The sequence below is a fragment of the Prionailurus bengalensis genome, chromosome D1 (genome assembly GCF_016509475.1).
Source record: "Prionailurus bengalensis isolate Pbe53 chromosome D1, Fcat_Pben_1.1_paternal_pri, whole genome shotgun sequence".
Classification (NCBI taxonomy): domain Eukaryota; kingdom Metazoa; phylum Chordata; class Mammalia; order Carnivora; family Felidae; genus Prionailurus; species Prionailurus bengalensis.
Window position 1 is genome coordinate 20,208,843 of NC_057346.1, and position 20,785 is coordinate 20,229,627.

The window sequence follows — 20,785 nt, forward strand, 5'->3', positions numbered from 1 at the left end:
TTTAGAACCTGCAGCCCACTGACAAATACTTAGGCAGAGTAAAACATTCCTCCAGGAACTCTCAGTCTTAATGTTAATGCCTTACTGGAGGGAAGATAACTTTAGTTCAACAATAACAAGGCCTCCGCAGTCCTCTTTAGCATATGAAAGTCGTTTTGGGAACCTCCCTTTGGCCTTTACCTCCCCCGACTCCACGGGTCCTGTCCCCGTGCTTTAATAAAACCACCTTCTCGCCCCAAAGACCTCTCAGGAATTCTTTCCTGGCCATCGGCACCAGACCACCGCCCACCACTCCAAAATCACATCAGTTTCTTTTTCCCTTGCTAATTTCCTGGGGTTTCTTCATGTTTTTCTGGCGGGCAAGTTCTCGCTAATTTCCGAGGGCCACGCAGACCCCGGACCGAGCCCGGAAGAGAGCTACTGGGGAGAGAGCAGCGGCCTCCCAGGTCGCTCAGCGAGGCTGTCGGTCCTGCCCACCCGCAGCTCTTGAAGGCTAAGCCCCTAGGGGCGCCCTCTGCAGGGCAGACACCTCTGCTCCTCCCACAGCCCCGCCCGCCGAGGCCCTGCTTTGTTGTGGTTTTAATTCTAGGAAACCCAGAGCCGAGGCTAAGTCCTTGTTCCAGGTGTGACGGGAGAACAGTGCACATACATTCAATCCTTTTGCAAACAGACAACAAATGAAGTACATGAATTGCAGCTGCTGTGGGGCTGTTTGTCTTCTGACATTCCAGGTGGACCCGTTCCCAGCGCATTTTTGAGAGGAGGAGGACGGTTTGTTAGGACCTGATGGAACAGATGGAGCAGCTCAGCTTCCTAGCAGGGGCTCTGCTGCGCCAAGGGCCCCGCGCAGTAATCGTGCAACTGCCTTGAACGGAAATGGACGTAGGCCCCTCTCTGTGGTTTTGATGAGGGTTTTTCCTGTTCGGTATCAAAGAAAAGGGGCAAAGGGAGAAAGGATGTGCCAGAGAGGTCTGGCAGGGGAATGAGAACATCCCTGTCCTAATTTCTTCGTCTGAAAAATAGAAGGGAAAGGTCTCCGTTGTGTGTGCATTGGGGGGGGGGGGGGGGGGGGGGGGGGGGGGGGGGGGGGGGGGGGGAGGTGGTCACTCCGACTTTGGAAATTAACTATGTGCCCATCCCTAGAACCAGGAGGAAAGCTCCAGAGTTCTAGCGGCCATGCTACCCACCTGGACTGAAATTCATATATTCCCCAAACTGCCTACCCACCCCCAAGCGTTTCTGGCACCTCTGAGCATCCTAGACAAAAGGGGTGGAGCCAACGCAAAGCTAAACTTGGGGTCTAGGTCATTGGCTAGCCTACCTTAGGCACCATCTCCGTTCCAGCCCCTCCCGGATTTTCTTTCCCACCCTCACTCTCATTCCGGACATGGTGCCAAATTTACCCGCTACATTTTTATTATGCCCATCGTGATATTCCAACTACCCATGGCTATAGTTTAAGCCCTTATTGTATAGCTTGAAATTTTCAACTGACCTTGCTCCCATTCGAGTCTGCTTTAAATCAGTGTGGCGCTGCGCGGGACCGGAGTGATCATCTGAGATGCATATATGTCCCTTTCACTCCTAAAATCCTTCAAGAAACTCCATGACATCATAGAAAAGGATCTGAGCTCCCTAGCATGGTACACAAGACCTTTTTCACGTTCCGGTCCTGCAACCTCTGCGTGCTTACGTTTTGAGCTGCGCCTGTGCTAGCTGCTTACTTTACCATTTCCCAGAATATTGCAGCCTTTGCGTCTGTGCTCTTGGGAGATCCTCAGGGCAGCGCCTTCTAACAACAGTCAGATCAGCTGTGACTTCTTGTAGGGAGCTGCCCTTGGCCTTTCCCCCTCCTCCAACTAATTCTGGCCAGTGGCTCCTCCTTTATATTCATCTAGAACGCTCTGCTTCTATCATGATCTATGTCAAATTGTCTCTTTACACATTCTCTTCAACCACCTCCTTCATGACAGAGTACGTGTATAGTGGGAATCCAGGGTTTATTCAATTTAACCTAAATTGCTTTTTGAACTTTTAGAATGTTCAACAGTGCCTGGCTTGTTCCAGCATTAATTAGGGCCCTGGCATAATTCGTTCTGTCTGGAACAATTTTCTTCCCACGTTCTCCTGATTTCCCACATAGCACGTATTATAACTTCAAATTATTTACGAAGGGAACATAGCTAGCAGTTAATAGCCCAGGTACTGACATCACAGTGCCTCATTTCAAACTGCAAAATGGGTGAACTTCTGCATTTTTCTCACTGTGTGTATGTAGGTGCACATGCTGTATGTGGTTCCCTTCTTTTTTGCAAAATAGGACTAGTAATCCTGGTTACGAGGATTAAGTTAAATGAGATCATTTGTGCTAAACAGACTTGAACCTGGCAAGTAGCTAATAGTGCTCTCTGCTTAAAAAAAATTTTTTTTGTTTGTTTTAAATCACGGAATGGCTGCATTGTAAGCCCCATGAAGGCAGGGACTTGGACATCTTCTTCAGTATTGTAAGCCAGTGTCTACCATGGCATACGGTAGGTGCTAAATAAATGCATGTAATCTGAATGACTGAATAAATGATTGATTCTTACTTTGGAGTATGATAGGAAAAGATAGGATTCAGTAGGCAGACAGGGAAAGGATAGGACCTGAGGTCCCTGGGGGGCTGGGGTGGGGGGAAGCACATATTTTGGAACACCGCTGGGAGTGTCTGACCACAGCAAACTCCCCTGGGCCTAAAGTTCCCCTTAAGACTATAACTCACACCAGGGCGCCTGGGTGGCCCAGTCGGTTAAGCACCCGACTTTGGTTCAGGTCATGATCTCGCGGTGTGTGGGTTCGAGTCCCGCGTCGGGCTCTGTGCTGACAGCTTAGAGCCTGGAACCTGCTTCCGATTCTGTGTCTCCCTCTCTCTCTGTTCTTCCCCTGCTCATGCTCTGTCTCTCTCCCAGAAATAAACATTAAAAAATTAAAAAAATTAAAAAAAAAAAAAAAAAGAACGTAAGAGACACCACCTACCCCCCTCAGGATTCCCTCAGGAATTTGATAAAAGACCTAACTAAAATAAGTAGTCATAAAACATATGACCCACAAGGAATGACATGGCCATAGACCACCCCTCGTACAGTGCAGTGGTGGCCATCGGGAATGGACAACCCAGCACCTAGAGCTTATTGAGCCAGTAAGGGTGTGACCTGAGAGGGAACGAGGGGGGGATGGGAAGGGGAGTGGCAACCAGAACCCTATAAAACAAAGACGCTTGTCTATCTTCGCAGGCATTCACACTTTGAAATGCCCCCTCTCTGGAAAGAGAGCTTCCACACTATTCTTGCTCTCTGATTTTCCACTCTAATAAACTTCTGCCTGCTGCTCATTCTGCCTCCACCTCTTCATTCTTCCAAGTGGTGAGACAACGAATCCCGGGTATTGAGAAAAAAAATCCTGCGACAGGAGTATGAATCGAAGACAAGTAGGGAACTGTCCCTGCTTCAAACGTCTCTGAAAGGCCTGCTTGAATCAACAATTAACTTCTCAGCCTTATATTCACTTGGCTACATAAGCATGCAACCTTTCTTTTTCTTTAAATGAAAACTCGTGGCTAAAAAGTTAGATGAGCGGAGTTTTTCATTTTTTTAATTTTTATTAGCAGGCATGGCTCTTATTTGCTTCATGCAGAACTGAGACTATCATGTCTATGATTGACTAAGACCCCGTGGGAATCAATATGCTCAGGTTAAGGTGACCTTGCTCTCCAGAGAACAGAGAGTCTCAGGACGATGTACTATGAGAACAAAATGACAAAGTGATGTAGGAGCTAAAATCCAACAGTTACCTTGGATTTTTTTTTTTTTTTTTTTTTTTTTTAGTGAAAATCTTAGCTTTGGGGCACCTGGGTGGCTCAGTCAGTTGAGCATCAAACTCTTGATTTCAGCTCAGATTATGATCCCAGGGTCACGGAATCGAGCCCCATGTGGGACTCTGTGCTGAGTGCTCCCTCTGCCCTTCTCCCCTGCTTGCACGCTCTCTCTCTCTCTAAAAAAAAAAATAATAATAATCATTTCTTTAAGAGTGCCTGGGTGGCTCAGTAGGTTAAGCGTCCGGCTTATGCTCAGGTCATGATCTCATGGCTCCTGTGTTTGAGCCCAGGGTCGGGCTCAGTGCGGACAGCTCAGAGCCTGGAGCCTGCTTCGGATTCTGTGTCTCCCTCTCTCTGCCCCTCCCCCACTCTCACGTGTTTGTGTGTGTGTGTGTGTGTGTGTGTGTGTGCACGCGCTCTCTCTCTCAAAAATAAACATTAAAAACATTAAAAAAATGTATAAAAAATAATAAAAACCTTAGCTTCCCCCAGCACAAACCATGGTATGAAATCGGCGGTATAGACAGAGAAGAAGAAAGGACACCTTTCACTTTTTAGTAGGGCAAGAGGTAAAGTTCTGAAAAGGACAAAAAGTCTAAAAAGTCAGCTTCCCTGGTATTCTGTGTGATGTTTTTAAATCACAAAACTTTTGACCAACAGATTTTTATTTATTTATTTACTCTAGATTTTGTTTTTTAAGCAATCTTTACACCCAGTGCGGGGCTCCATGTCACAACCCCGAGATCAAGAGTTGCACACTTCACCAACAGAGCCAGCCCAGGTGGCCCTCAACCCAAAGAATTTTTAAAAGTCAGTGGGTAAATGGAATAGGAAGAGTTACGCTAGAAAAGCCAGGTGGAGGAAAGGTACAGAGGCTGAATGCAGCCAAGTCAGACAGGATAATACAGTAGCTAACTTAGTTCTCGCTCGGTAGAGACCAGCCCAGCGGATCGTTGGGAGCAAAGCACTCACTACAAGCTCTGTTGACACTGCCCCAAAAGCACAGAAACACCAACGGACCTCCCATCCTGAGCACCGAAGACCCGGGGTCAGTTCCTTCATTTTTCCAACTCCAGAACCCATATCAATTCTTCTGCTGGCCAATTATTGAAGCGTTAACATTTTCAGTCCCGTCCTGCATTGTATGTGGTTTGTCGTATTATATACAATCTCCGAGCTTGCGAGTCATGGCTTTGTGCAAAACTTACATGTAGGCAGGTGGTAATGGTTTCCGAGGATGGGGAGGAGCAGGCTTCCTAGTATAGATCTGGGGTTCTGGCCACTTGGCTAGGGAGCCAAGCTACTGTATCTTTGCTCCCTTCTTAGGAAAGACGCTAATACTGCAGATGCCCTCCTCGGGCAAATGACAGGTGGATTCCTAGGAGTGTTTGCTTGCCCAAAGAGTACAGACTCTCTTGTCTTTAAGACCCAAATACCTTTTCTTATGTATAATGTTTGTATCTGGAGTCTTTCAACGATAAGCCAGATGGAAGAAACAGAACACTGGAGGACTGAGGGAAGGCGACTGTAGGAGGGTGGGGAGGGGAGCCGGGGGAGGCGAGGGGTCTGGCCAGTTGTACACTCACCACTTTTTGGTTCCCTTCGTTGTCGGTGAGCAGCCATTCGATATCCAGCGTGTCTTTTTCCGGAAGCCCCAGTTGATGGTGACAGGGCAAGGTGACCCTTTCCTCTGCCACTCTCTTGATCTCAGTGTGAGTCCCCAAGGTTCCAACATAGTAGGACACTGAAAAAGAAGAGCCTCTAGTGAGTAATGCAGAAAACTGGGTAGCAACGTATAGGAAGCAACTATTACAAGTAATAATTATTGGATGTTCCTGCAGGCAAGGGGCAAATCAAGGTGTCCGAAGAATCCTAGACCAGAAGCACCGGAAGTCCTGGAATCGCACAGTGGTTCCTCCATTAACTGAATTCATTGTATCTTCCATGGCCCCCCAGATTACACTCTTACCTACCTTATTGGTTTTTTATGAGTGATGAAATGACTCAGGTCAACAACTGTGTGATCTGGACCTTCTCTCCCTTACTAGCAGAGGCTTCCTTAAGAACAGAGACCAAAGGAGAAAGGCAGGGGTTGGCATCCTCCCCAGAACAGGCTCTAGGTACCATTTTCACTCCTTGAGCCATCTTAGAGACAGGTGATCCCCCCACAGACCTACAGGGAGCGCAGGATGCCTCAGAGAATAAGTGGGCTCTTATAGGCAGTTACTACTTCCTTTAGGGACACTCATTCTCTTAACCCCAACTTCTATCTTCCATTCTTTATAGTTTCACACCACATGGCTTCAAAATATAGAGGCAACCCTTCCTATCCAAAGTGAAATTCCAAGTTCCCACATTTGGATCCCGTCCCTCCACCCATCCAGTATCCCTTTGGCCACCGGGATTTCGGTTCCATTTTTGACTTTCTTTACCTCTAATTTTCATCTTTTTACAAATATTTTTTAGAGAGAGACAGAACGTGAGCGGGGAAGGGGCAGAGAGAGAGGGAGACACAGAGTCCAAAGCAGGCTCCAGGCTCTGAGCTGTCAGCCCAGAGTCCGATGCGGGGCTTGAACTCATGAGCTGTGAGATTATGACCTGAGCCGAGGTTGGACGCCTAACCGACCGAGCCACCCAGGCGCCCCTAATTTTTATCTTGTTCCAGGAACGGTATTCCGTCAGCAACTCCGGGCTCCAAAGCTCACCTTCTCTCCTTCCTATTAATCTCAGACATTGTTGGCCATTAAATCCACAGAATTAAAGAACTTCCCCTGGACTCTAGGTGTGATGTGTCTGGCGTTAAGTTGGGCTGTAAGGTCCTCCTTTGTCTCCTTACACAGTGACCAAGAGGCTCAGCGTGAAAATGGTCTCTTTCTCTTTCTAGTCACTTACAACGTCCCCGTGCCTCATTCACCATGTAACAGAATCATACAACCTCTGAGTTGCAATAGCCCCCAGCGTCAGGGTTTCTACAAAGTCCCCTTTCCCGGGGAGAACTCACTCTGCCAGTTCAGAGAGTTTTAAGCACTAAGCATCAAGGATCATGACTAACGGAAGCACGTAAGCTACCTTTTTTATTCTGTGTTCATTTCCCAAGATAGATTAGCAGTAACTCTGTGGGAAGGAAAAGAGCCTGAAAGAAGGAAGAAGGGGGCAGGAGAGACTGTAGTTCCCTCTCCGGGGAGGCAGACTGGTTTGACGTTGCAGGGCGGGACCCCCAGAGGCATCCACCCTGGAGAAGCAGCAGGTGGATTCCCAAGCTCGGAGGCAAAGAAAGGAGACCACAGAAACCCGTTGGGCCTAAGAAGGGGCCTTCAGAACCAACGGGATAAGCCCCTTCCGGAGTCTTACTGACGCTCCCAGTAAGGTTTCTGTTCTTTCTGTTTAGAACTTAAACCGCGTTGAGAGTGGCCGCCCTTTGTGTGCCCTGGCTGAACGCTGAGCGCTAAACCCCATGAAGAAAGCGATGTTATCCGCATCTAGGGATGAAACAGGAAGAGGAGCTCAGCACTTTGCTCAAGGTCACGCCGCTAAAGGTGCCAGATCGGGGGCTCAACCCCAGATCTGTCCCGCTGCAAAGCTCACGCCCTGACGGCCATTCTGTGCCGCGTCCCCCCTGTGTCGTATGCGGCTTCCCGGACACCTGGTTCTCCCATTAGCCTCTAGGCTCCTTGAGGTTAGGTACCATCCACCGCTACGTTCTCAATGCACTCGGCTCAGGGTCTCTCACATCGCAGGTGCTCACTAAATAGTTGTTGGACTGACTCGAATTTAACCTGTGTATTCCTTTCACCCTGAGCGAACTGAGGCCCAGGGATAAAGGAGTCGCCCTGAGGTCCTACAAATCACTTAAAGGCAGAAATAGCCCATACAAAACCCATCCTCCCTCGGTCCCGGGAAAGCACACTTCCTATAGAGCAGCAGGGAGATTAGCCCAAGAAGGAGTTCCGCCTTCTACCCCTGCTCACTTTCCCCTGGACACAACAGTGATCAAATGAAACCAGCATCCCACACCCCTGGCAAAGCGAGAGAACCCAGCACCGATCTGGTGCATACAGTAGGCACTATACGTTAAATACAGGCCAAGAAACAACCAGGCAAGTTGCCGATTGGAGCCACTAGAGGGACTCAAAGGCTCAGATTTGGTTGCTGTCCCCAAAGGAAAGGAACAAAGCGGAGGGTGGTGTATTTTACCAGAGTGCCAAGTTCTATTTATACCATGTCCAGAATTAAATACAGCAGGGCAGGGAGGGGGCCAGCCAGCGAATACAAATGACTCCACCAAGGCAGGGAATCTCAGACTTCAGGGGTTTGCTGGGATCCCTGCAAATTTCTCAGATTGCTCCTTCTGTGCTCCCCCCACCCCTCCCCTGTGGCGGATGGCCTGAACACACAGGTGCCTGGGCTCTATTTATAATTCTCAGGCTTGGCAGTGTGTAAGGGGACGGCCAAGCATGTGTCTGTCCACTGCCTGGTGGGTGAGTGGGAAAAGCCAGCCGTGGGCTCCAGGGCATCGAAGGATTCATCTTCATCGAGAAGACCGTAGGAGGGGCGCCTGGGTGGCTCAGTCGGTTAAGCGTCTGACTTCAGCTCTGGTCATGATCTCGCGGTTCGTGAGCTCGAGCCCCGCGTCGGGCTCTGTGCTGACAGCTCAGAGCCTGGAGCCTGTTTCGGATTCTGTGTCTCCCTCTCTCTCTCTCTGTCCCTCCCCTGCTCACACTTTGTGTGTGTGTGTGTCTCTCTCTCAAAAATAAACATTAAGGGGCGCCTGGGTGGCTCAGTCGGTTGAGCGTCCGACTTCAGCTCAGGTCACGATCTCACGGTCCGTGGGTTCGAGCCCCGCATCAGGCTCTGGGCTGATGGCTCAGACCCTGGAGCCTGCTTCCGATTCTGTGTCTCCCTTTCTCTCTGCCCCTCCCCCATTCATGCTCTGTCTCTCTCTGTCTCAAAAATAAACATTAAAAAATTTTTAAAAAAATAAATAAACATTAAGAAAAAATTATAAGTCTTAAAAAAAAAAAAAAAAAGAAAGACCTTAAGAGGTCATCAAAACTTAACTTAGGAGGAAACCACAACCCAGAGAACTGAAATGCTAAGTCACAGGGTTAGCGGCAGAGCTGGTAGTAGGAAGATACAGCTGATCTGGAACAAAGCAGGGTTAGGGACACCAGTGCCCCTCGCAGTCCAAAACCCACGTATAACTTTTGCCTCCCCCAAAACTTAACCGCTAGCCGCCTACCGTTGACGGAAATCTTCACCGGCAACACGATCATTTGACACATAGTCTACATGTTATACGTATTATACGCTATATTCTTGCGATAAAGTCAGATGGGGAAAAAGAAAATACTAAGAAAATCACAGAGAAAACACTTGCACACCACTGTACTGTCAGAAATCCACATCTAAGTGGATCCACACGATTCAAACCGGTGTTGTTCAAGGGTCAACGGAAGTCTCCACTGGGTGTCTGGGACACTCGTGGTAGTTGGTGGCGGGGAGGTGCTGGAAGGTAGCAGGGGTGCAAATCCTCTCTGTGCGCCCGTGCAAGAGGCAGTCATGGAAGCCTTGGGCTCTCCCTGAGGGAAGGCTTCGGCGTGCAACTCAGGCACTTAACACAGGACCTTTGGGAGCCTGAGCTTGGGAGAATTAGCCTCTCTGAACCTCAGTGTTCTCGTCTGCAAAATGGGAATTAACCAAGACACTGGAGGTAAGGCACCCAGCTGTGTGATGGCACATGGGAGTCTCCCCCCACCGCCAAAACGTCCGTTCCCTTCCCCTGCTTTCCTCTACTAGAAGGAGGATTTTTGTTTTCTCTTTGTTTTTAATGTTTATTTATTTTTGAGAGAGAGGGCACAAGCGGGAGAGGAATAGAGAGACAGAGAGGGAGACACAGAATCCAAAGCAGGCTCCAGGCTCTGAACTGTTAGCACAGAGCCCGACGTGGGGCTCGAACTCACGAACCACGAGATCACGACCTGAGCTGAAGTCGGATACTTCACCGACTGAGCCACCCAGGCGCCCCCTAAAGATTCTCTTGAACCTCCTTTAAAGAGATGGGGCAGGGGTAACGTTTGGTTTTTCAGCATAAATACTTTTATATAACTGAGGGACATAAGGTATCTGTTTCGAAGGTGAATCCGCTGAGGAGATAATAGGACATTTTAAAAAGGAGGTTTCTATAACCAGTTGACTGTTCCATTCACACGAAAACAGACAGAATCTGAGCCTTTAACCACTTTTATGCTCAGAGAGCCAGCATCGTTTCTGCTGTCAGGTAGACAGATGTCTTGGACGATCCGTTCAAGCAGGTTCACGCAGTCCAACCACACGAAGCCTCTATTCCTCACATGCTTGTGTCCCATCACATACGGAGGCCATATTTCTGGATCAAACCAATGACATACAGACAATTCTGTCAGCTTGGGCAGACGCGGCAAGAGCAAGAACTTGGCGAACTTTCTCGAAGGGCTCCTCTAGAGCTGCTGGTACCCATCTTGCTGTCGCGGATTCAAGGAGGCAAAGGAACAGGAGAGCTTTTCACAGCAACCAGGATGCTGCATGTAAAATATCTACTTCTCTCTTATTTCCCTAACGGGCAATTCTTCAGCTTCTCAAGGACTCCCTGATGCCCATGGGGTGCAAGGTGCCCTAGGACCTCATGGTTAAGTCTGCACGCTCACTCCCCGCCAAGGATGGACCCTCCAGCACCTGTCGTCGACACAGGCACCCAATGCTCCCTGGCGCCTCCACCTAGGAGAGGCCACAGTGATTGGTGCACAGGTCAATGATAGATAGGTGCTTTTTTTTTTTTTAAGACTTGAGCTATTTACCAGGCTGTGTAGACATGCAGTTTGCAAGTAGCAAAGTTAGAGAGCGGCAGTTAGAGTCACTACCTGATGTCGGGTACAGGAGCTGTGACCTCACCCCGTTTCATGTACAGTGGGGCCCCCACCAATGGGCTTCTGGGGTGGGTAAGGCCTCCTTCCACTAGGGATCGTATTTTTCTCATTGGGCCTGTTTGCTTACCTGAATGGGAAGAGAATTTTCTTGTGTTTCCCTTCACATGTTCCAGAAAGCCTCATGAGAATCAAAAGCATCAAATGTCCGTCAGGAAAATAAGAAGGACTTGGGATATTTTTAAATCAACTTCTCGGGGCGCCTGGGTGGCTGGCTCAGTCGGTTGAGCGTCCGACTTCGGCTCAGGTCATGATCTCGCAGTCCGTGAGTTCGAGCCCCGCGTCGGGCTCTGGGCTAATGGCTCAGAGCCTGGAGCCTGCTTCTGATTCTGTGTCTCCCTCTCTCTCTGCCCCTCCCCCGTTCATGCTCTGTCTCTCTCTGTCTCAAAAATAAATAAAACGTTAAAAAAAAAACTTAAAAAAAATAAATCAACTTCTCTTGTGTTATAGATCCAGAAACTGAGGCTCAGAGAGAAGTGACTCACCCAAAGGCCTCCTGATTTCTAGACTAATGACATACATACAATTCTGTGTGTGTGTGTGTGTGTGTGTGTGTGTGTTTGCAGGCATGCGCCTTCCTGGCTGTTTCTGGAACACTATGTACAATTCAAGAGACCGCATGATGTAATAGAAAGAGCATAAACTTTGGAGTCAGATCAACAGGGACTTAAACAGTACCCATAAGTCCAATTAATTTCCTGACCACTCTAGGTCATTTTTCCTCCCTGCGAAACGAGAAGAAAAACATCAACCCGGAAAGACTGTTGTAGGATTATATATGATGTATGTAAAGTGCCTAGCACAGATACACGGTACACAGTAACCAGTCACACATGGTAATTATTATTATTCATAATTCTACAACTGTACTTCAAAAGGCAAGAAAAACCAGAAGAACATTCTGAGGAGATAAAGCAGGACGGTGAGGAGTTTGGAAGTCATTTTGCTGGATAACTGTTAGTATTTGGCCGTATTTGCTTTGTCTCTCTCTCTATATATATATGGATATTTTTTGCTGCACTGGTTGAAAGTAAGTCGCAGATAGCAGAACATTTAACCTCTAAATGTTTCAGCAAGCACCTCTGAAAACTAAGGGCATTCTCGGGGCGCCTAGGTGGCTCAGCTGGTTAAGCGTCCGGCTCTTGATTTCGGCTCAGGTCGTGATCTCATGGTTTGGGAGTTCAAGCCCCGAGTCAGGTGCTGCACTGCCATCATGGAGCCTGCTTGGGATTCTTCTCTCTCTCTCTCTCGCTCTCGCTCTCGCTCTCGCTCTGCCCCTCCCCAGCTTGCGCACACACTCACTCTCAAAATAAACAAACACGAAAAAAAAAAAAACCAACGAAGGGCATTCTTCTACACAGCCATAATATCACACCTAAGAAAGTTAATAATACTATATGGGAGCTCATTTATTTTTTTTAAGGTTTTTTATTTTTAATTAATCTCCTCTACACCCAACATGGGGCTCAAACTTACAACCCCGCGATGAAGTCACATGCTCTACTGATCGCGCCAACCAGGCGCCCCTGGAAGATCGTTTCTGACAAGAGTGGGTGAAGGAGGCTCTGGTGATAAGTGGGATTGAGATAGTTCTGGAAAGACAGACATGCTTCTCCTGCGCAGCCCGGAGGTGGTGTAGGGGCAACTTGAACAGAAGGCAGCACGGTCTTCTCCTGTCCCCTCCTTCAAGCTCCCTCACTGACAACTGGAGAAGTCTCTCTTCTATATATTTTGCCTTCCCAACCTACTCCCTCCCAGTTCCACCCCAGAATCTCTCGGGCCAGTTCCCTTCATGAGGTCTTCGGAAAAGGAAAACCACATTCACTGTGACCTATTAAGCAACTGATATGCTCTCATGTCTTCTCAAACACAAACATATATTCGATATTTAGAGAAAGCCTACAGCCAACTCAGCGAGGCTGGTGGGTCATCAGTGGAATTTCAGGCATCTGAAAGGGCGGGTGACTTCTTACTTGTGTCCCTCCCGAGGCGACTGTTTGTTCTCGAAGTCCCTAAAATTCGTGGTGTGTGTGTGCAAGGACCCAGGTGGCAGCCTGAGAGGTGGGCTCGGGTCAGGGGGCCAGATATTGAACTTCCTCCCCCTCTCCCGTCTGTGGGTTGGTCTGGGGGATGAAAAGAGAGAAAGGGAGAAGGAAGAGGAAGGAAGAGGGAACAGGAAGATGGAGTGGGGGAGGGGTGAGTGAAGAAGGAGCCTAAGCGCCTGAGCTAGTGGGGGAAGGTCAGAGGAAGAGGGGAACGGAGAGCCTCACACTACAGAAGGCAATTGAAGACATCTTCAGACTAAACACAGATGGATTAAAAGTGATCACCTCCCTTGGGGCGCCTGGGTGGCTCAGTCGGTTGAGCATCCGACTCTTGATTTCAGCTCGGGTTATGATCCCAGGGTTGTGGGATCCAGCCCCACACTGGGCTCCACACTGAGTGTAAAGCCTACTTAAGATTTTCTCTCTCTCCCTCTGCCCCTCTCCCCTGCTCATGTGCTTTCTCTCTCTCTAAAATAACATAACATAAAATAAAATAAAATAAAATAAAATAAAATAAAATAAAATAATATATAATTATCTTGGGGCACCTGGGTGGCTCAGTCGGTTAAGCGTCTGGCTCTTGGTTTTGGCTCAGGTCATGATCTCATGGCCGTGAGCCTGCTTGAGACTCTCTCTCTCTCTCTCTCTCTCTCTCTCTCTCGTGCGCACATGCTCGGCACCCGCTCCCCTGCTCTGCTCTCTCTCTCTCAAATAATAAATTAAAAAAAATACATATAATTATCTTGTTAGCTGGGATCCTGAGCCAAAAGTGAGATGACATTTAATAGAGACAAATGTTAGAAGTTACAGCTAGACACAAGCCCAGAACAGGAAGGCCAGGGGACCCGGGCGGCTACAAGATTTAGAGTGACCACCAGTGTGATATGGCTGCGGAGAAAACTGACAAGAGTCTGGGCTGCATTAACAGAGGTCTGAGGTCCCAAATATGGGGTGGCACACTTCCATCGTATTCGATGCTAGCCAGAGGAGGGGGTCTGAAAAACATATCCGATGAGTAAGGGTTGACACAATTATAGGGGAAAACTTAGGAAGATGGGAGGCTAAGGGGCCACACAGTACCTACCTTCCAACATTTAAAAGGCTGCAAAACAAGTATTGTTACTTGTTGGGTGTTCTTCTAGAAGGTAGGATTGGGTCCAGATGGCATAATAGCTCGGACCATAAAATGATAGACTGGGAGATCTCCAACACCTCTTTCCAGTTCTCAAATGATATGGTTTTCTTACAAAAGACTTATTCCATTTCAGCTTCCTATGTTGACAGACTTTCTAACCGTCCTGTCTGACAGGAGAATGAGCTGTATCATTTGTTTGTTTGTTTGCTTGTTTACTTATGTGTGTTTATTTATTTTTGAGAGACAGAGAGAGCAAGTGGGGGAGGGGCAGAGAGAGAGAGAGAGACAGAGAGAGAGAGAATTCCAAGCAGGCTCTGCACTGTCAGCACAGAACCGTGAGATTGTGACCTGAGCCAAAACCAAGAGTCAGACGATTCACCAACTGAGCCCCCCAGGCACCCCCCCTTATTTCGTGGATTTTCCATTACCGGCATCATTCGAGTTGGGGATGCATCAGGGGCTATAAGAGGGATCCTTATACATGGATGTTGAATCAACATCAAAGTCCTTTCTAACTATAACATTGTATGAAGTATTAATTGATATATTAATATCCAAGGCATTGTCCTAGCTGAATGGGATGCAAAGTATAAGATAAAATGTATTTCTATTGTCAGTATAGTGTGTTTTGTCACCATCAATCATCTCTTTTTTTTTTTTAATTTTTTTTCAACGTTTTTTATTTATTTTTGGGACAGAGAGAGACAGAGCATGAACGGGAGAGGGGCAGAGAGAGAGGGAGACACAGAATCGGAAACAGGCTCCAGGCTCCGAGTCATCAGCCCAGAGCCCGATGCGGGGCTCAAACCCACGGACCGCGAGATCGTGACCTGGCTGAAGTCGGACGCTTAACCGATTGCGCCATCCAGGCGCCCCACCATCAATCATCTCTCATGCAATTTACACAAATGATCTAGTTTGGTTTCATTGTTATCATTGCTTTTAAAGATTGTTGAGGTGCTTTTTGAAAGAATTCAAGGGAACTGACCCGAGCAGTTACATTTCTTTCCTATCTGTGGACGTTTAAATCCACAAGGGGGCAGAATTTACTTAGAGAGGCTTAGCCATGCCTCCTCTTTAATGCAGTTCTTATATTAGTAAGAAGGATGATAATTGACAAAGTCTTATAGATGACCTTGAATTTAAGCTTGATAAGCACTTTGTTGCCACTTGTGATTATATACTAAATTTCAAACGATGCACATTTAGTTTTCAAGGGCAACACGAATCAGAAAATATGGTCAGACGTTTGAGAGGAACCTTATCAAGGAAAGAGAAGCGTATACTATTTTAGTAGCTTAAGTTCACGATTTTAACTTTTTCCAACTGAAATGGATGTTTACCTTGAGATCAAAAACCTTATTTTACTTGTAGAATTTATTATGAAGCAAATCGATTACTCAGGCGCTGTGAAATATTGTTTTAGCAGAGAGTCAATAAGAAAAGACAAAGGGAAGGAACAAAAATCCATCACAGATGGCTCAGAAGGACTGAGGAATCAGCAAAAGAAATCTCAAGGTCTTTTCAGTCTTGAAGTATAGTCTTTGTTCTAGGCCGGCATCGTACTGAATTACAAAATCCTGGAATGTCCTGGTTATACGTAATCCACAATCTCAAGTTTGGGAAGGGCTGCAGAAGGTCATTGTCTTGCCTTCCGGACAATTTCATATTTAAAACCAGTCTGCTGAAACGTATCAAATAGTTCATGTTCTCTTATTATCATTGAGAATCTGAAATCATAGCAAAACTGTTCCAAGATACTGATATCTGTTAGGATCAAATTTTTTAGTATTGTACAATCAGGAGATGCTTAGGGATATTGACTTCTATGTCGTAGGATAATCAGGGATACTGACTTCTATGGAATGTCCTTAAACAAACACCTTATCCTCAATGCTTCAGATTCCGGGTGCCCCCAAAAGAAACACTGACAAAATGGTGGGTAACCCGAGGGGAGTAACTAGAAGTTCACCTTTGTTGGACGAATTTGAGTGGCATTCCTGCTACCCTACTAGATGCTGCTGGAAACAAAGATCAATGTCATTGTCTTTTGTCTATAAAGAGATCACAATAATAAAGAAACAAAACAGGTATTCAACAAACCCAGTTCAGGACGGCGTGTGATCGATATCAACGTGACGGTCAGGAAGTGGTAAGGGAATTAAGAAGAGGAAGATCACCAAGGTGACCAGGGATGGCTTCATAGAAGGGGAAGTATTTCACCTGGGCCTTGAAGGATTATTAGTGAATGTGCTGCCGAAGGGAGCACTGGACGCTGAAGAACAGATTGGAATTTTAGCAGTGATAACTGAGGGGATGGCACTCCAAAGACTGAAAACGGCAGCCTGGCTGCTTAGGAAACCAGTTGCAAAGCCGACCTCAGAACTTGACAGATTGGAACATCACCGTGGACCCTTGGTGTTGACAAGTTCCCACGGAATGGGCAGTAATATCACATAAACGGCATGTGAGCTGTGCCACAGTCCTACAGACTGGGGGTTGACTTTGTTGACTGTGCAAGAGTTTTATCCTGATACCTCTAGTAACAATTGTCAGAGAAAGGATACTGACCTGGTCCACAGGGATCAATCACCCTGCTGCTCAGAAATACACTTGTTATCCTTCGGAATTCTGTTCTTGGAAACATGCTAGTACATTTTCCATACACGTATTCGTTTTTATACATGGGAAAACCTGTGCAGAGAACCCTACAAGCATGTCTGTGTCCGTACACAGATCAGACAAGAATGTGAGCCTTTTGATTCTGAGACTCTGAGAGCTAGATCCCTCACTAACCTATTTCATCGACATGTCTATTTATAGCCTCTGTCTCATTTCAAATGCTAAGTCTCTTTCTAAATCTAAATCTTTTATTACCTTCAGCAGAGATTTGAACAGAGGGAGGAAATTAAAAACACAGTCTTACACTTGAGAATGCGATAGTCCGTTGTTAGGGACTCATGGCAATAGAAAATTGAGATTACGCTGATAAAAATCCACTGATAAATTAAAGCAGCAATTCAGCCATTATCTATCCCATCTACCTTCCTATAAAAACTAGTAACAAAGAGAAGATGATCTTCAGAGAGAAGATCTCTTTCTCCCTCAGTCACCTTCTCTAGGGATAGAGAGGAGAGTCATGAAACTTTGAAAATGAATAAAGAAAAAATGTCCACCAAAATGGAGTTGGGAAGTTCTGAAGGGATGTGCTTATGCAGGTACCACTCCTCAAAACTTACTTTACATACCCCAGCAGGAAGAAGGAAGGTTTTCTTTTTGCCCGGCAACAACTCAGCTAATGAGAACCACTGCAACTCAGCCAATGAGAAGTCACCATAACCCCAAATTCTTGCTCTGGTCCAATAGACTTTCATTTAAAACAGCCCCTCCCAACTTCCTTCTTTCCTCTCCTTTGTTGTCTGGACTTGCCTATGGTTCCCCATGCTTTGCATGTCCCAAACTGCAATTCCTCTGCTATTCCTTGATTAACTCATCTTGCTGATAAACTCACTGGTTATTTTCTTTTCAAGGTTCACAAAACAAACAAAAAGAATCAAGCAAGCTGTATTTTCTACTCACAGGCAAATCATTTCCTACATGAGATAAAATGATAGGTAATACACATTCGCCATCCAGTATATTTTAAAACCCCTCTATGGAAGCATTTCTTAACAATAGCTAGCAATTTTTGAATGCTTATTATGGGCAAGGCATTGTGCTACTTGATTTCTATTCATTTCCATTTAAAAAAATTTGTAATGTTTATTCATTTTTGAGAGAGAGAGAGACAGAGACAGAGCATGAGCAGGGGAGGGACAGAGAGAAAGGGAGACACAGAATCCCAAGCAGGCTCCAGGCTCTGAGCTGTCAGCACAGAGTGCGACACGGGGCTTGAACCCACGGACTGTGAGATCGTGACCTGAGCCGAAGTCAGACGCTTAACTGACTGAGCCACCCAGGCACCCCTATTCGTTTCCATTTTTAATCTTCTCAACAATCCTGTAAGGTAAGCACTAACTATTATTACCCACACTCTACAGACAAAGACACTGAAATGCAGAGAGATGAATTTGTCCAAGATCACAAAGTTAGTAAGGACTGGTGCCACAGTTCAAACCCAGCCATTTTAACTTTAACACCATACCCTTAATGGTATATTATACTGCCTCCCAGGATATATATGTAACAAAAATTTTATTGATCAAATGTCACGCTAGCATTCTTAGGAGTTCCCTCAAAGTTTTTCTTCTTTTTTTCTACTCTTGGCCACATACAGAATTGCTTCTCAATATCTCTCTACTTACCCTCCCATTTTTTGCATATATAAAAATTCACACTCTTCTTTACTGTTATTTGGAATAGATTAAATACTGTGATTACACAATGGCAGTTTAGAGGACACTTTTAAGAACCTAGATATTAATATAATGCTGATCAAAAGAAGACAGACACAAAGCAGTACGTACCACATCATTCTATTTACGTAACGTACAAACACAGAAAGAATTAGTCTATACTGTCGGGATTCCAAAGAGTGGTTACTCAGAGGAAGAGATGATGAGTAGAAGGGAACGTAGGGAGGCTTCTAAGGTGCTGACTATGTTCTATTTCTTTTCTTTTCTTTTTTTTTAGTTTATTTATGTATTTTGAGAGACAGAGAGAGAGAGAGAGAGAGAGAGAGCATGCGTGCATAACTGGGGGAGGGGCACAGAGAGAGAATCCCAAACAGGCTCTGGGCCATTAGTGTGGAGCCCTATCTGGGGCTCAAACTCACAAACAGTGAGATCATGAGCCAAAATCAAGAGTTGGACCCTTAACCAACTGAGCCTCCCAGGTGCCCCTGTTCTATTTCTTGATTTGGGTGCCTATTGGGGCATGTTCATTTTGTGAAATTTGTCAAGCTGTACACTTACGGGTTGTGCATTTTATGTATTACACTTTTCACTAATCATCTATTGCTGCATAACAAACTCTTCTAAACTCTGCAGTTCAAAATAACCAACATATCTTATCTCGGAGTGTCTGGGAGGCAGGAATCCGGGCATAGCTCAGCCAGGCAGCTCTGGACTCTCATGAGGTGGAATCAAACTGCTGGATGGGGCCGTGGTCTGATCTGAAGGCTCACCTGAGGCACAGAGAATCCACCTGTCAGCTTACAATGTGGTTGGTGGCAGGTCTCAGCCACCACGTGGGCCTCTCCACAGGGCTACATCACCACATGGCAGCTGGCTTCCCTCGGCGTGAGGGATCCAAGAGGGAGCACAAAACAGTGCCTAAGATGGAAACTCAGAGGAGACATCTGTTGTCATATTCCATTTGTTATAAGCAATCAAATCATTCCAGCCCACATTCAAGGAGAGGGGACCAGCAGGAGGCAGGAATCATTAGGGACAATCTTAGAGGCTGCCTACTACCCAACTTAATAAAAGCTTTAAAAATTATACAATAACTTCCTCTACCTCTCCACTCACAATGATAATCATTGTCTTATAGACTTAAAAGTGCTTTAACCATTCATTAATGTTTTGGTAATCACAACTTCCCTTAAGAGTAGGTGATGACATGAATTTTTCATTCTGTTTTATGGAAATGCAATAGTAAGTCTGATATTACCACTTTTATATTTGCATAGCACTGTTCAGATTTCACAGTTCTTCCCCACATGTATTTTCAGTTTTGCTATGCAGAATAAGTGGGGATTATAGTTTAGTGTTAGTTTATCTGAAAGTACTATGAAAATTACAAAAACGTTTTATAATATTAATAATAACTAGCATTTATTGAGCGCTTACTATATACCAGTTACTGTATGCTAAGGAATATTTACGTATGTATACATATGGTGTGTGTGTGTGTGTATGTGTGTGTGTATACTTAATCATTCACTTAATCATTTAACCCTATGAGGCAGGGTTTTGCTTCATTTTACAGAACAAAACTGGAGACTCAGAAAGGCTACTAATTTGCTAAGACTCCAGAGCTAATAATATCTAGAGCCAAAATTCCAGCCTAAAGATTCTGATGTCAGACTTCCTATGCTCTACAAAGAAGGTAAACTATAATCTTCATATCACTCTGATAATACATTTTCCTAGAATTATGTCATGGGAATTTTTTTTTTTTTTTTTTTAGATAGAGTGAGTGAGCAAGGGGCAGAGAGAGGGAGAGAGAGAGAGAATTCCACGAGGGGCAGGGAGAGAGAGAGACAGAGAGAGAGTGAGAGAGAGAAGTGGAGCTCACCCCAAGCAGGGCTCGTGCTCATCCCACGTGGGACTCGAACTCATGAACCATGAGATTATGACCTGAGCCAAAGTCAGATGCTTAACTGACTGGGCCACGTAGGTGCCCCATCATGGGAAAATTTTTATAAAAGCTGTGCCATCCTGATCTTGGTGTGTGTTTGGGGGCAGGGGGGGGGCAGAACTGTCTTCAGAGATTATGGCAGGTAGAATGCAAAAGACAGTAATTCCCCATATGGTGTTTGTATCCAACATTAAAGACTATTTTAATCTTTCTCCGAGAGGCTGATGCTACCGAGCTGTGATCATTCAGGTAAAGTGCTTGGAATACATTCTTACTAACATATTCGTAAAAAGTTGACCATATTCATCATACTATTCACTTAACACCAACTCTTTCTAAAGGGCTTAAAAATAATTAGTGTATTAGATAAGCTCTTAAGGACTGCAGTGAGCTTTAATATTCTTCTTACATCAAGTGTATGAGCAGAATTGTAATCAGGTATAGCTCACGCTTCACAGGAAACTAGAGTTTCTCTTCTCCCAGAGACAGA

At 45.9% G+C, this 20,785-nt stretch overlaps 1 protein-coding gene across 1 annotated transcript in view; it reads right to left on the bottom strand.

The window, feature by feature from the left end:
* LOC122483092 (CXADR like membrane protein) overlaps positions 1 to 20,785 on the bottom strand; it is a 99,040-nt gene that overhangs the window by 18,869 nt on the left and 59,386 nt on the right. The window contains 1 exon segment of the mRNA XM_043579662.1: positions 5,440 to 5,597. Within this exon segment, the coding sequence (XP_043435597.1) occupies positions 5,440 to 5,597 (158 nt within the window).